Raw genomic sequence first — 17,119 nt, forward strand, 5'->3', positions numbered from 1 at the left:
TAATTCCTACTTCCATGACAGTTTTATTAAATTTCACTGACACTGTCAACTAGGTTTTGTGTAGCAAAAATAACAATATGAGAGCACATCCCTGAAGATGACAGTGGAACATTTATGCACAGCAGGTGCACCAGAGATATAATAAATAAACTCACAGGAATTACAGGCAATGGCTCCAATGTAAAAAATAATTAATGTTGTTTGCATTGTGCTCATGACAATTTCCAGACTCTGAATACATTAGTGTTGGCAGCTATTTTAATCTGTAGATAAACTTGCTTAAATAAGTAGCAAAGGGCCTTTTTATGCAGTTACTTCAACGTACAGATTAGGACTTTGTAGTGTCACACTGTATGTGTAGATGTTTCTGTGAAGGGCTGAGTGAAGGAACGTCAAAGGAATGCACATTCAGGCAGACGCACAGCACTTGAGTCACTCTGCCTCTGTATGCACTGTTGAAGCAAATTAAGGAAGCCTTGGCAGTCTTTTAATGGTCTGTCACAGTCTAACAGGTTTAGAGAGCTTACAATGGACCCAGGCACTAAGCTCGACAGCTCGTGCTTAATTGTTTAGAACCTTCACGCGCATGTGCGTGTGTCTGTGTGTGTACTTTCACAGCTAATGTGAGCCTACAACCAAAGTCAATGATTCTCATTATGAGAAAAGATAAGATCCTGACTGTCAGTCTGGCGCCTTCAATAGAATAACAACTCTGAAAATGAATGTGGCGCTGATATCAGGGTTTCAAGCCACAGTTTGACTGTTATTGTAGAGAAAGTGACATGAAACCACATGATATTCACGCACAGTTACATTTTGATTCAGAGGGGCATGGGAACATAACAGTGTGGCTATTTTCCACAAGAAGAAGCCTCCAATTTCTCAGCTATTCCAGTACACCAACCTCAAACAGAGACACAGGCATGCAGGGTGCAGAACAATAGCTAAATTGAGATATTGACTGAACCAGCCAATTATAAACATCTAGTGTCTCAATTTTTAAGAGTTGCCTCAAGAAATAAACTGTGCAAATACAATCATTTGTTTTTCAGTCTGTGGTCCCTCCTACCTACTACTGAATCAGACAGCATAATAGTCCACCAAGGACATGGTGGCAGTGCCTAAAAATCTCCCCCCAACTTGTTTGAGATTCTGAGCTGTGTGACCTAGAATATGTTTGACAATCTTATTTTAATTAGGCCTTGAAGACACGACTCATTCCAACTGCTGTCCCGGGAGCTAAATTAATTACTGAGACAAAGCCCATTCTGGCTCATGGCAAAGATGAATCACTGCAGTATTTGGGAAATGAGCAATGCTCTTCATTCAAGGGCTGATGAAAGAGACTCAGGCTCTAAAATGTAAGCTAATGTACTTCATCACAAAGCCTCCATGAGGCTCCCTGAGCCACATCATGCATCTACGGCACACACTGGCATCTGCTGTCTCCACTTTCAGGAAATCCTGATGATTCTATTCGGTGCTTGGAAAAACATATCATGAAAAGATAAACTGGGATTGCTCAAAAGTGGATCGTAATCAGTTTTGTACATGAAATCCTCTCTCTCTCCTCATCACTTTCTGTTGTTACTTCTTTGTTTTCACTCTCAGTTGTCCAAATATCGTGCCTCCCTGGGGGAAGCACAGATAACTCATCTCAGCTCAGTTACGTTGTGCAGGCCATCAGCCAGCAGATGTACCCTCACCCACTGCCAGCAATCAGACCATCCATTCAGCTGCATGACAGTATCATTTGTCATCCTGTATAAAAGGCTGTTTGTGAGTTATGGCTAATTAAACTAATCCCAACACAGAGAGTTGTTCCAGAGTTCAGACCCCACAAATAAAAAGATTAGGGGGTCAACTGGCATGAGGGGTTATAGTCACGTTCAAAAACACCTCAATATACTCAACTTACAGTTAAATGAAAAATCAGCATTTGATTCCTAACAGAGCCATTCATTTCCCCAAAGGGACACATTAATAACCATGATTGGTGTTGAGGATTGGATCATTGAACTCTATTCCAAAGAGATTTATGAGAATACAAATATGATTTTTAAGCAGCTGCTGGTAACAGTCAAATACATACAGAAGACATGAAAAGTAAGAAACAATCTAAAATAAAAAAGTTAAAGACAATGAAGTGTGTCAAAAAAACCCCATAAAATACAAGTCCATACATGTGTACATCATCGTCACATGTATGTGAATAATATACGGAAAAATAAAAAACAGAAATCAGAAATTATGCATCAGTTGCATTTATCCTAGATTTATCCAACAAGTTGAAAATCTGTTCAGCTTGCAATGTGTGCATTTATGACACTTGGACATGAAAACTAACAGCTGCTTTCAAATGCTTTTTTTCAATAATATTGAATCACCCACTGATACTTTAATCATAACATGTGCATAACTTACTTGTAATATCTCACTTACTTGCTATGGTTCTTTTATCTTTAAAATGTGAATCCAAGCATTTAATATGTCTAAATTAACACAGTTTGATTGATCCAATCGTATAGATGTTTATGCATTAAATCAGTAAAGATTTATAATCCACAGAAATACTATTAAATGATAATCTTTTTTTTAAAATCTGTTCTGTTGAGAAAAGCTGACTGCAAAGGACAAAATGTAGAAAACTGGTATAAAAATTCCTCTCCAGTGTAGTATTTAAAACTTGCTGAAAGGGAGAGTTCCTTTTGTCCTCTGCAGCATATGTGTAGGTGTCTCTATATGTTATGAAGAGAGATGAACTCTGCAGCACCACATAGACGCAATGCGGGTTAGGCACAGAGTTCACAATTCCTCCCTTGCAGAGTCATATATATCATGTCACAATAACACAACATAACCCAAACGGCTTCTGCTTCTTTTTTGTTTTTGCAAGATCACATGAACACTCTGTTTTCACAATCTCAGATTCACTCTCCAACAAAGATACACCACTGATGCAATTAGCTACAGGAGATCAAGCTAGAACTTTTACTACTCATTTTAACACATATAAATATTTCATGCAGCTATTAATCCATGCTAGCTTTAATCCTAATTATAGCTAGCATGCACTATAGTGAAACACTGTCACAGACACAAATGAGATGTGTAAATATGTGCATATCTAACACCTAAAATGATTCTACAAAGAAAGGAGACCTTTAAATGGCACAGAGTAGTGGTCAAACTTAAAGTGATGATTTCTTTTATAAGATATAACAGAGCAAAAGGTCATTTCAACAAACCTCAGGCTGACAAAAATGATTTAAACAAGGATTTATCTTCCTCATGCATTTCTCTACCTATTTGCAGAAGAGCATTAATATTGTTACCTCTTCAGTAAATCAATAATTCAATGAAGATCAACTGTTACTGTGATCATTATCATACTCACCATGTGTCTGTTTCCAAGAATTAACCACTCATAAAAAGACATTTATGATCAAGTCTGCAGTTACTCAGTCAAAACAAGTAACGATGAACAAATTCATTGGTCAACAATTTTATAAATGAGTGACCAGTTTCCTTTTGATGAAATAAAAATATATTTTCCTGGCTAATAAATAATAATAAATTAATCAAAGCTGAGAAGCCTCCAAATTTTACCTTGGTAAGCTGATGTAAAACCGGAATGTTGCTTAATATTTCAAAAAGGTTCAGAACATTTGTTGAGATATACAAGAAGAGATAATGTCCTCTATGTTGTTCTTTGACAGCTTAAAAATAACCTTAAATCCTATAAACTTTATGTATCAGCAGCATTGAAAGAGAGACGCTGCTGAAGACAAACTTCACCTACAGCAGCTGTCTATCACATATCATCTATAGCATGTCCACCTTTACTTGTCTTACTAGCCATGGACTCTGTCACACCAATTACAGGAGAGTACCTACACAAAACATTTCCTTTCCCTTTCTTATATGCTTGTGACCAATTCTCAACAGGCCAGAAAATCTATAGCTTGGCGTTTAGTCAAGGCTTTAAGAGTCGCTGCAGCAGATGTGGCTTTAAGTAAAGAATCCAATAACACTGTGTGCAATCAGTGACTTGTCATGTTTTATTATACGAAATCAGCTGAGGGCTGTTACAATCTCCACAAATGTCGCCTAAGCTTTTTGGCTAATAGTAGACATTAAAAAAGGAGCTTTTGTGAAAGGTGAAGAAACACTTGCTTCCTCTTTTTAGCCATCCTCTTTTTTGAATTGACTTATCCTTTTCTGTATTATTTTCATTTCTGTTTTTTTTATGTCATCATACATTGAACTTAACAGTATTTTTCTATTTTGCAGTCAGTTTTTCTACCTGTGTGGTCACAAAGAAGAAAGCATTTAATTTTCACCTGCAATGTACACAAAAGAAACGGCCAGGAAAAACATATTTAACATTTTACAAGGGTCAACAACAGCAAAATGTGTAGCATGATCAAATAGGTTTTTTTAATCAAAATAACTATAAGACTAAATACAGGTTCTGCCTATTAAATACAACTGTCAACTTTTCATAACTTTCCAAATGTAGCTTAAAACTCTGTTACCTTAATAAGGATTATTTGTGGAAATACTGGCTATGTTTTCAAACAAATATAAATGACTTTTACTATGTAAGGCAGAAATATTTTTCCCTTCATTCTGCCAGACACAACTTTCTCCACTTTTGTTTTGTCTCTCCTCCTCCCCCCCTTGAGCAAACTTCATCCCACCATATTAAAAGTGGAAATGTATCCGCTTCTATTGTAATTACAAACCCACTGGAGGCAAGGCTTCTTGATCTCTGCAGGATCCTTGCTTGTTTTTCTTTTTCCGTGCCTTTTCTTGCCGCTCTCAACCAACAGGACACATTCATGCTGCGATATCAGTTTTGTTTTTCTTTTCTTTTCTTTCTGTAGGACATTTTCACATCTAATAAGCTTGAAATCAAAACAGCATTTAGGGAGGCAATAAAACGATGCAATAAAAATGAAAGGATTTTGACTGAAGGAGTTTGTAGAATGAGAGAAAGTCTGCTTCAGCTAGTATGTGAACTGAGGGATTTGTGGTTCATATACAACCCAGTATGTTTTGCAAATAGCATCCCTGTCATATAAAACAAACAATACACACTCAAATACTGAAGCATGTTTTAGTTGCATGGAAGGCTTTACATTGGGGGAAACTTGGTTTCTGCAGGGTTTAAAAGGGAAGGCAAAACGAAAACCACCATCCCCACTCTTCCATTTAAACAGGCACATCAAAGACAGCAGATTTTACACTAGTTTAAGAGCAGAGGGTGAGGAAGAGGGTAAGAGTCTGATAACCCCAAAGTGATCCGTCATCCAGACCAGTCAGGTTCTACTGTAAGATGTGCGGTTTACCAGCCTCCACAAAAACAAAAGCATATTCAGGGCAAACAGAGGAGTGTGTGTGTTCTTGAGAATGTAGGTCTTGTTTCCAGAATGTGCTGGGAATACTTTCGGGGATTTTTCATCCCTATTCAAGTGATGCTGTTGCTGTATGCAACATGTATTTTCCCAGTTTTACCAAAAACAGTAATGCTGTGATGCTTTCTAAAACACAACCCTTCAGATAAAGTAAATTGAAAAATATTCAAACCATAAATCTTTAGAAGCGATTCACTGAAATAAATTTATGTCAAATATTTGGTTGACACAATATGACTGTCTATACTATCCAATAAGAGCCCAGTTTTTATCTTAAGTATCTGATTTTAAGTGCTTTGATCTGAAGTTTTTGTTTTTTTTTTTCCTTGGAGAGTTCTCATCTCCTTCAACCATTTCAGACCTACAGTCATGTAAAACTAAATTCATGCCATGATTTAAAAGCTTATAGAGCTAAATACGGCAGTTGTTACTCTCAGTAATTGTTTTCAACGATACAAACATTTTCTCACATTAGTTCTGCACAGTTCTATTAAGATCCTGCCAAAGCAGATTGATCATCCGTCTGGAGTTTGAATGGATCATTGTAACACTTTATTACTGTTCTTTTTTTAAGCCCTCATTTTCCTGTTTTACCATCATGAAAAGTGCACATTTGCAATCAATAAATTGTCATTTGTTTTGTTTGCAAAATTCACACACACACAAATCTAACATTATTTCCAGGCTATGAAAGACACAAGAAACAACAAAATGCTATAACAGATTGTTAATCTGTACACTTTTAAATCAAAGACAAATTAAGTTTAGTTTGTGTAAGAATCTGCAACTTGAAGTAACTGTAGTCAATATCAAAGGTCCTGGGGATGGTTGAGAATTACAATGACTTTAAGCCCTTTAGAGGACCGACTGGCAGTGAAAGTAAAAAGGACAAACATTTGCAAAAAAAATGTGATACATGATTGCGCTACAACAATACCAACCACAACCACAGCATTTATGCCAGTCATGTGAAATTTAATGTTTCTTTTTTTGTGTGGATGACAGGGATCAAACAGCAGAACTCCTCTTTGACTTTTCCAGTGGTAAAAGTCTGCGGCCTTGCAGTGTTTGTAATGGTGACAATTGTGTAAAGCAAGGGATTAGGAGAGGAATCTGTCTGTATCAAAGCCACAAAATGGAAATCTTCTCCTGCTTTCTAGAAACAAAGAATGCTTTCAGGCAACATAAAAGGCATGAGTTGTGTAACATGGAGCTAACATGCAGCGATGGTTATCGTATCTAAATCCAGTCCAATTTCACTTCATGCACGCAAGTGCTTTAGGGAAGTCTCAACATGCAGAGAAGAGAAGATGAGAATTAAGGTGGGGCACATTTAAGATGAGATTGTAGTCATGGAAAGCTGGAAAATTGAGAAACGTAGTGTGAGGGCTTGTAAAAATCATTTATTACAGGAAGAAAAACAGAGCAATAACGCTCTGTGATAGTATTCATCTCCCAAAATGTTTAAGTCACTTGTGGGATGTGTCCATGTTTTTCATTAGTATTTTTTTCTTTTTACAAGCAGAAATTCAGAGGATGTTTTTGCGTATAGATGCATAGCAGCACTGTTTAAGTTGTGATATAGAATTATTATTTGTTTTCCTAATGCAACCATGTTTTATTATGAGATGGTGTGTTAAAGGTGAAGGAGTGCTACAAAGGCTCTGGCATAATATGTGTTATAAGTAGGCTAAAAGGTTTAAATTTGATCTCATCAGACCAGCACATCTTCTTCCACATATATGTCCGGTGACCCCTGCATGACTGGTGACAAACTTCTTTATCATATAACAATTTTCTTGCTGCTCTTCCACAAAGTCCCAATTTTTTGCAGAGCATTACTAAAGTCAACTTAGTTGACTAATTTTTCCATCTGAGCTGTGCATCACTCCAGCTCTTCCACAGTTACCATGGGCCTCTTGCCTAATGCTCTGGTTAATACTCTTCATTCGCCGCATGCCGATAGACAACCAGGTCTTGGATGGTTCAAAGTAGAACAAAGCTGTTTCTTTCATCAGGTGATGGATTCAACAGATGTTCAAAGATTGGGATCTTTTTATAAAACCTAAAGCTGCCTAAAATTTCCCCACAACATTACCCATGACCTTCATGGTGTGCCTATTGGTCTTCATGAAGTCAACAGTTTAATAACATTCTCAATGAGTACTTCACAAAAAAAGTCTGGATTAAAACTGATCTTAATTTACAAACAGGAATGATCTTTGTACCAACTGGGTGACTTTTGAAGGGAATTGACTGCACTGGATTATGGGTATCAAAGGAAAGAGGGATAAATTGGCTAAGTTGCAACGTCACTCTCAATATTTCCCCCCATAACTACAACCTCCCTTTCTGCTTCTAGGGAACAAGGATGGAAATGTTTATTCTTCTCCTAAACATTTAGATGAAACTTTGAAGCCAACATACGACCATTTGTATATAAAAATTGGCATTTATTTCTTGTGGATGATGTAATAAAATCCCTCACAGGTACAGTGAGGGATTTTGAATCTGACATGATGTAACAAGACCCTGGAAATCTTATCACTTTCCTAATTTCAAGTACAAGCTTTGTACTTGAAAATTGGCATTTATTTCTTGTGGATGATGTAATAAAATCCCTCACAGGTACAGTGAGGGATTTTGAATCTGACATGATGTAACAAGACCCTGGAAATCTTATCACTTTCCTAATTTCAAGTACAAGCTTTGAAAAAAACAAAAACAAACAAAAAAACAATATCAAATCAAAAATATACTGCATGCAAAATGTCTACTTTGTTCTACTACCGACCAAAACTATGAGCAAAAAGAAAAAGGACCAGAAAAGTCAGACCAGTCGGACTGTGAAAAAGGAGTAAATTCCTAAGATAATGACAAGAGAAACGACACAGAAGTATCTCTGTCTCAATTAGCCTCCTTAAGCATGGCCAGTGCAGGAGACAGATGAAATGAAAACAAATGAAGTAGCAGAAAGGAGGAAAATTAGCAGTCACATGAGAAGACAAGCGAAGGGAGGGGGAGGTAAAAAACTGAAGGGGACTTAAAAGGAAAGCCTGAAACAAAAACGTGAAAACGCAGAAAGAAGCCAAAGAAGAATAACAAAAGGTATGCAAGAAGAGTACATTATGTGTGCATACTGAAACAACTATACCCTTATAGAAAAAGCCACTAATGGTTACCAGAAAGAGGAAAAAAGAGACAGGCAGGAAAAGCACTGATGTATTCCTCCAGCAAAGGGGCTAAAAGCATTACTCACAGCTGTATGGGCAGTGCAGAAGGAGTAGCTTGTGTGCGTGGAAGGAGGGTGGTGATGTCGATGTTGTTGATGGTGAGGTATATATTGCTGAAGACTTGATTGAGTGAAGTGGCTGCTCCAGCTTTCTTGACCACCACTGACACCAGAGGCCCAACTGGGGCTGATGGAAGTTGTCTTACTGCTGTGGTACCCTCTCACTGCTGCGCTGGGCTGAAGGAGCGAGACAGGAAGCATATAGAAGAGAAACCAAGAGGGAGAGCAGCAATTAATATTCACAACGAGAAAAATCACCATCACGACTGCGAGCACGCCTGGTTTTGGAACAGGCAAGCGCTGACAGCTATGTGCACTCTTGGTGACCTGTGTTAAGAGAGAAAGCAGGATGTTGTTTTGATCTGAAATCTCCATGCCAGACCAACAAGATTGTTCTCACACGTTCTTTTCACGCAAACTCTCTTTTACTCCCTCCCTCCTTGGTTCTCTCCGGGAGCACCAGATGTTGTGAAACCCCCTTCTGTCACGGTTGAGATGTGTTCTTTCTGCAAAAATGCTGATTGGTTTGATAAAATGCTTGGATTGTGGGCAGGCTACAGGCTTCTCAGTGTGCCATTATGTGCTAGGTTTCAACAGGGCTCAGGAAACACGGGGCTGAAGCTGCTGACACTCTGACTTAAATTGCTGTGAGATAGGTTTACCGTGGTTGTCATGTCCACTGAAGCACAGAAAAAAAAAATATGGGACGCACATGCACACACTAATTAAAGGTATTTTAACAAAACCTTATGCAGAAATCTTAGTATTTGCAAAAACTATTTGTTTACTGCAATACATTTTACAACAGCATGTATTACTGCATTAAGTGTTATAGTGCCGTTTTAGATTATTTTTGGTAAAGTGAAAACAAATGAAAGCACTCTATTGAATATTTTTGCTTCTTATGAACAGATATTACTTTAATTCATTTTAAGTGATAGGTGCTGCAGTTAAAATGTTTAAATATTCTATAAAAAACAGTTTGCAGACAAAAGAACTTAACAAGAAACCAAGCTCCCTTGTTCTTGTATTCATCATAAAGACGAATTAAAGACAGAGTGCAACTTTTAAATCTACTTTGTGGATTTTAGAGACATCTAATGGCTCAAACTGTAAATCAATTGAATGGGAGTGCATTTAAACCCCAACATTGTAAACATCACATAATTTAATGACTTGTGTTTTGGGTTTCTACTGCAGAGTTCCTTCCAATACCAACAAATGTGTGACAGAGTATGTCATATGGCACAGAAAGTCAGAACGCTGTACAATATAGTCTCTCTTATTGTGATGCAAAACCACACGAAATAATTTGTGAATAATTTGAAAGATTATTCTAATACCTTTCAAATTTAGCTTAACGTCAGTAAGTTTAACAATATGTTTCAAACTATATTTAAACGAAAATACTTTGATTTTGACATTTAGATGTTTTTCTGGTCATAAGGGAAAAAAATGGGTAAAACTAAAATATTATGTTAAAGCCAAATTTGTCAGTTATGAATAATTGTAGGCATAATTACTGTCTCTTTTACAAGACCCCCATACACAAAATAACCTGTGATTGTTAAAAATTAACTGTGTTTTACTCAGTTTACTAAACCCAAAACTTAAAGATTTAGTAGACTGGCAAAAAAAATTAAAAATCAGACATTCATCAGCAACAGCAGTCAGAAGGAGTGTATGGTTAGTGACTCTGATTTCGATGAATGCACAGATCAGGATGGGGTCCTGATCGATAATGTCTTTCTATGTGAGTAATGTGAGCCAGGGGAGATCCGAGAAGTGTAAAGAGTGATAAACTATCTACAGTATCTAAAAATCAGCTCTAAGAAACAGCCAAGACCTGACCAGATCTGATCAATACACCACCACTTGAGAATCACTTTATTGGTGAAAACTACAATTTTCTTGTGTAAATAGTGTCATTTTAATACTAGACTCAACTGCAGAAATTGCAGCACACTTAGCAAAAGTATAGTTGTAATGAATTACTTTAATTATTTGGATTTACTCAAACAATGGAGTCAAATTACATATTATTTGAACATCCAACAACTGCACATGATTTAGAACTACAAGTGAACATTACATCCAGAGCAAACACAAAGAACTTTGAATTAAGTACAGCTGCATATCACTATTTACTTCTAACTAGTGATATACAGTTGCTGGTAGCCTTTGTTAGATTTTCACTGAGGTCAAAGGCTATCCCACACATGAGTTAGAGAAGAAAAGCTCAGGCAGTAAAACAAACTCGCATCTGTGCTTACAAAAGCTTTCCAGGCCCATATTCTTCATCACTTATGATCCATAGGGAAAAATGTAAGGGCTAGCGCTGCATAATAAGTAAAATATATAACGACAGGTTTAGGGTTCATGTTAATATAAAACAGGACAAGTCTGCTTCCCATAAAGCAGCGCAAACCAATTTACCACATAGAATCTATGGCTAAAAAGGAGTCCCAGTGGAATAATAAAAAACATAAAATGTGAGGAAAAGAACAACAATGTGTGAGGAACCGGTTTAAAATAGGAAATATCAGCCTAAAGACAAAAATGAGAAGGTGAACATTTTTCCTGCTTTTAACACAATCAAAGGCTCAGTCATAGGGTCAAATTTGAGAACTGTTTGGGAAGGAGGGACACATCATCATTTTAAGCTCGGTCCCACTGAATCAGGTTATTGAGAGCTGTAAAGGCATTCACACATTCAGACACTGCTACTGTAAAAGCCAGAGGGGAAGGATAGCCTTGAGTATGGTACATTAAGCTGCATGGTCAAATACGCTTTTTAACGCAACTATTCACCAGTTCATAGAGTTTAAGTGCTGCCTCTAGTCATGCAACAACCTCCAGTGGCCTTATAAATGGGGATCATTCAGCCAAAGAGGAGGTATTTCAAACTAATGCACACACTGTATGCAGAGGTATTTTGTTGAAGACTCTATCCCAAGGCGGCACTAAATTATAAAAAATGTTTCATATGCCAAAGTTGTACAGAAAAAACGGGGGTCATTGGTGAAACTGGTTTAAGGCTGTATGGTTTATATTCAGCTTTAAATCACAGGGCAGGGTGATGCTTTTACACTGCACTGAGATCTGACGGTCTCAACATTCCTCTACCAGAATGCATGATTGGTCCCCAGACTGAAATTCATGTCACAGACTTTCAACACCTCATCAGAGAGCTGCAGTCACTCCATATATCTCTGGCTTATAAAGGGATATGGTTACACTTGCTATTTTTGCTTTAAGGGGGAATATTTTACATATTAGGCAAACAGATGTATGTGTGTCTGTGCTTCAGTGTGCACTCATGTATTGCTTATGACAGTAACTCCATTTCCAGTCTGTCCCTCTTACTGGCAGCCCATGCCCTCAAAGGATACACAATAAACTAATAAAAATCATATTCTGCAACACTTATACAGACAGGCCGAACAGGCAGTGGCTTTCCAGCACTGTTTAGTTTGGCAAAACCAACTTGAAATTATCAGTGTTTTGTTTTTTGTTGTTACACATCAAAATGGCAGAATGCTTTACGCACATGATGCTCAAAAAACATAAAATCTCTTACGTGTGCTCTCTATGTGGCCAATTCAATCATCAGAAGTGAACAAGATTTTCTTCAACTTATGTTGGTGTTGTTGTTTTGTTTCGTTTCTTGATGCAACACTTAAGTTTTATAAATGAAAACTGTCAAGTGAACTTGTTCAGAACCATGGATGATGTTTGAGGTAAAGCAACCATTTTAATACTCAGGTGGAAAACAAATACCCACAGCATTTAGCGTGGAAATCCTAGGTTCAAATCTTGGGTGTTTGTTAAAATGTATTCACCCTGTGCATGTTTGTTTTTTGATCTGGTTTCCTCCTGTAGTGGAAATAATTGCATCTTCAGCTAATTAAAATCCATTGACTCTAGGTGTTTGAGTGTATAGCAGTATCTGTTATTCATGTCGAATCCTGTGAGCGACTGTCCAGGATAGGCGACCACCCACTACAACCCTGAACACAATTAACAGGAACAAGAATAGATTCAGATTTTAAAATTTTCCAGACACACAAAAAAAATCTAAACACAAAGAAACATTTGCAGTGACTGTGGGCAATAATATTTTCAGGTATGCAAGGTAAAAAAAACAAAAACAAAAAAAACGTAAGGAGCTGAAAATTGAATGAAAAAAATATTATTTTCTCCCTTGGGTTTTGTTCAGACAAATAATGCTGCCCAATGCTCTGATGGATATTATTAGCACACACAGAGAGAAAGCTCAATAGCAGAAGATCTTGTGCCGCTATAGAACAAAAGATAAACATTTTATTATGAACGCTGAAAACACATGGATCTTATTTAGAAATCACAAAATATTTTAAATTATGTCTATAATTAAAATCACCTGAAAAAGATTAGAAGCAGATAAAAAGTGCACAGAAAGAACTCATGAGAACCGGCCTCAAAACCTGTAGGTGACGCATCTCTTATAAAACTTCTATTTGGTTTAATATACATGTAAAACCTGAAATTCGGAAAGTTATCAGTGCCAGCTTTAAGTGAAAAGGTTGAATAATGCTTCACCCACAGCACATTGTGACTCTATTAACACGCTGAGGAGAACCAGAGCATGGCAGCTCTCCCGAGTCCATTTGTCTGTGTTTAAGTGATTTTCTCCCATCTCTTCTCTCCCTCTGGTGACACATGCATAGTTAGGGCTGTCATAGAATGGCTCTCTGTACACCGCAGTGCACCTATGCATAGGGGATACAGTTTTAGTGCAAATTTAAAAATAATAAAAATAAATCAGACCTGGTTGTCGCAAATGTATTAGCAATGGCAGATAAAAGCTCCTAAAGGAGTTCTTTGAATGTATCACATTTTTGAATTCAGAAACTGCAATGAAATCTTACCTTGGGAAAATCACATAACATGATCCACTGATCAAGTTGGAATGAAACTTTCCCGCTGTTAAATAATACAGTATAATTAAAAAATCTTGCTTTCTATTAATTTTACATCCCCGCCTTCAAAAAGCAGCTCCTTCAAACTAGCCAGTAGCAATTAGCAAACACCTGGTGGAACTGCACATCTTTATATAGCTACTTCTCAGTGAAACCCTGGTAAAAACACTATTTAAGGGTTAATTGTGAAGTGATGTGATGACTTCCTGAAGGCAGAGTGTCAGAAAGAGCAAGAGTTTCATAAAGTATTAATAAAACTTCACGTTAAATTGCAAAGTCAAATTTCTTTTAGGTCATATTTAATACATACACAAATTTTCTAGCAACTGAAGCTAAAACAGGAACTCGATTGTGCTATTAAAAGGGTATTATGCGGCTGGAAAACACATAATACTGCCCCTCTAAGATTTTTTTTTTCTCTCGTGGCAGCAGGAAGTCAGTAAGATGGAACAGAAGTTTAACACAAATAATTCAAATAATTATCTCCTTTCTTAAACGTCCCAAGGCTTTCATTTGACTGTCTATTGGTATAAATGTGTTAATATTTCTTGGAAAGTTAGACAAATCAACAAAATGTCCCTTAAATTACAGGATTTAAGCTTCCTCCTCTGATAAATCATCTTATGACAGTGTGTTTTCTCTTTTTTTCTGAGCATTAAACAACACTGCTCTCTGATAATCGGATCAACCTGCAGAAATTGTGCCTCACAGCCATAGAGCAAGACAAAAAACAAAAATGATTTAGCAAAACAGGAATCTAAGCTGAAATGCCCTGGCATCCTGTTGTTCCTGCTACAACTCTGAGCATCACAAAAAACTGATCCTCCTTCTAGCCTCCCCATATTTCTATTTTAGACAAAACCAATTGAGACTGCTGAATGGATTCAAAGATTTAATTAGCAGACATTAACAGAAAAACCCAAGTCCCTAAAATATGGCAAGTCCAAACAAAGTAATGTGGACATTACTTTGTTTTAATGCAGAGGTCTACAGAAACAGCTCGATTTTGGGCTTCAACAAAGTATTAAGCAAAAGTCATGAGTTATTATATGCAATATCTTAGTTTTCTACTTTTAACAACAAAAAAAAAAAACTATTCTTCACATTGTCATATTTGTATGTAGAATTTTCAGGAGATGAATTGAATACAATTTGGAATAAGGCCATCAGACAACAAAATGTAGAAGAAGTGAAGCGCTGTAAATACTTTCCAGATGCACTTAATCTAACCTAATCAATTAACCTAATAAATTAACTAACTAACCCTGCTGGTAGATATTAATTAATGGAGTCATGTGACAACATTTCACTACAGTACACTAAGCAAATACAGAAACGTGGACATTAACGGCCCAATCGGTGGGTTGAAATAAAAATGTTATGTGTTCCAGTTTGTTTGTTTTTTTGTATATTTTAGTAAGGAGTTTCTGAAAATTGTTCAGAATATTTTGTATGAATCAGTCATTGTTCTTATTGAAGTCCCAGTTGTTGTTCTTGACACCAAACCTGAACATTCAGATCAACTCCCAGTGAAACCATTTAGGATCCATTGGTCGCCAAACAAACCTACTAACCTGCTTATCTTTTCCATTGTCAAGTCTCAAGCACAAACTTAGCAATAGCCGAGCATATGCAGAGCTTGTTGGATATTAGGCTGGATTGAATTTATTCTCAGTTAAAGAGCTAGAAGAAGATAAGCAAGGGAGAGATTACCCCTCTATTGGCCTCTGACCACTTGCACTTGAGCAAATACCTCTCATCCTCTTGTATTACCTCTGCTTGCCTCACTCCAACATTCTCTCCATCTCTTTTAATACTGCTCTAAGAAAACACTTCTGTGATTCAAGCCGACAGTCAAAGGCGATGGGAAATGGACAGTAACTAAGGCAACTAGGTCAGAGGGTGACATTATACATGGAGTGGTAGCTGGATATTTAAACAAAGATAATTTATACAGAATATGGAAGTATATATGTTTTGCATTCACTTCAATGTGGTATTATTGAAGTAGTCATACTGAAACTTGGTGCAGATATTCTATCCTTAAACGGACAATCTCCCAATAGTCTTTTTTTCTGTATTTAGGACAAAAGGAAAAAAAAATAATGGTTATATTTTTCAGCTGACAATATTTGTTTCTTTAAGAATCTTGTTTTCAGACCAAATACAGACTGATGAGAGGCTAAAGGAGCCACATAAAAAGTAGCGGTCTAGAAGGAGCAATCGGAGAGAAAAAATACAAACAATCCCAGACTGACATTTATTTTTCTCCACCCATATTTGACCTCTGAGAATCTTTACCAGGTCAAAACATAACCGTTCAGCACATGGAGTCTTAAATAAACTTCACAATGTTCTTGTTTGCTATCCGTCTCCGCAAATATTTTCTTTGGATTTACGTGATTACACTCTGATTAACTTTGAGCCAACTGCTGCTGTGAAACGGATGCAGAGCCGTAAATGCGCATTTTACCTCCTGTGGAAAGCAAATGACAGGAAATGAGAGTTGATCGGACTAACAGACATTATTGTTAGGCTTTGCTAAAGAGTAACACCTCTTTCAGAAAAAAAGGCGCTGAAAATACACAGTCTTTTTCCCTGGTTTCCTTTATGCTTGGACGAACAAGAAGAGGTATACAATCAGACTACTAGAGAAGGGAGGCTAACATTTACACAGGGGTACCTCAGAATGAAAGGAAGGTCTGAACAACCACCTACCCCAAACCAAAAAATCTGATGTCTGGAATAAATATAAAGTTTCAATAAATGTGAGCCACATTTCTTTTTTATGAGGGGCCGTTTAGGACAAAATTTACGTTTTGTCTCTCACACACTACCAAAAACTCTCGCATACTCCAAAAAAGTAGCCACGCACACTCCAAAAAATTACGTTTTGTCTCTCACACACTACCAAAAACTCTCGCATACTCCAAAAAAGTAGCCACGCACACTCCAAAAAATTACGTTTTGTCCCTCACACACTACCAAAAACTCACGCATACTCCAAAAAAATAGCCTCGCATACTCAAAAAATTACGTTTTGTCTCTCACACACTACCAAAAACTCTCGCATACTCAAAAAAATTACATTTTGTCTCTCACACACTACCAAAAACTCACGCATACTCAAAAAAATAGCCACGCACACTCAAAAATTACTCACGCACATTCAAAAAATACTCAAATTGCGTATACACACACTACTAAAATGTCACACACACACACACAAACGTTAACTTTCTCGCTCACATACACTACTATCAGCTCGCTCACATACACTGTACTAACAGCTCGCACATTCACAAACGTTAACTTTCTCGCTCACATACACTACTACCAGCTCGCGCACATACACACAAACGTTAACTTTCTCGCACACATACACTGCTAACAGCTCGCACATTCACAAACGTTAACTTTCTCGCACACATACACTGCTAACAGCT

The 17,119-nt window shown here is 37.1% G+C and overlaps 1 protein-coding gene across 2 annotated transcripts in view; it reads right to left on the minus strand.

Annotated features, from left to right (window-relative positions):
• Positions 1-17,119, minus strand: part of rbms3 (RNA binding motif, single stranded interacting protein) — a 334,935-nt gene that overhangs the window by 255,691 nt on the left and 62,125 nt on the right. For both annotated transcript variants that reach the window (XM_032580204.1, XM_032580205.1), the window contains exon 3: positions 8,680-8,889. In XM_032580204.1, coding sequence (XP_032436095.1) covers positions 8,680-8,889 — 210 coding nt within the window. The remainder of the gene's footprint in view (positions 1-8,679; positions 8,890-17,119) is intronic.

The sequence above is a fragment of the Xiphophorus hellerii genome, chromosome 13, assembly GCF_003331165.1.
Source record: "Xiphophorus hellerii strain 12219 chromosome 13, Xiphophorus_hellerii-4.1, whole genome shotgun sequence".
Lineage (NCBI taxonomy): Eukaryota > Metazoa > Chordata > Actinopteri > Cyprinodontiformes > Poeciliidae > Xiphophorus > Xiphophorus hellerii.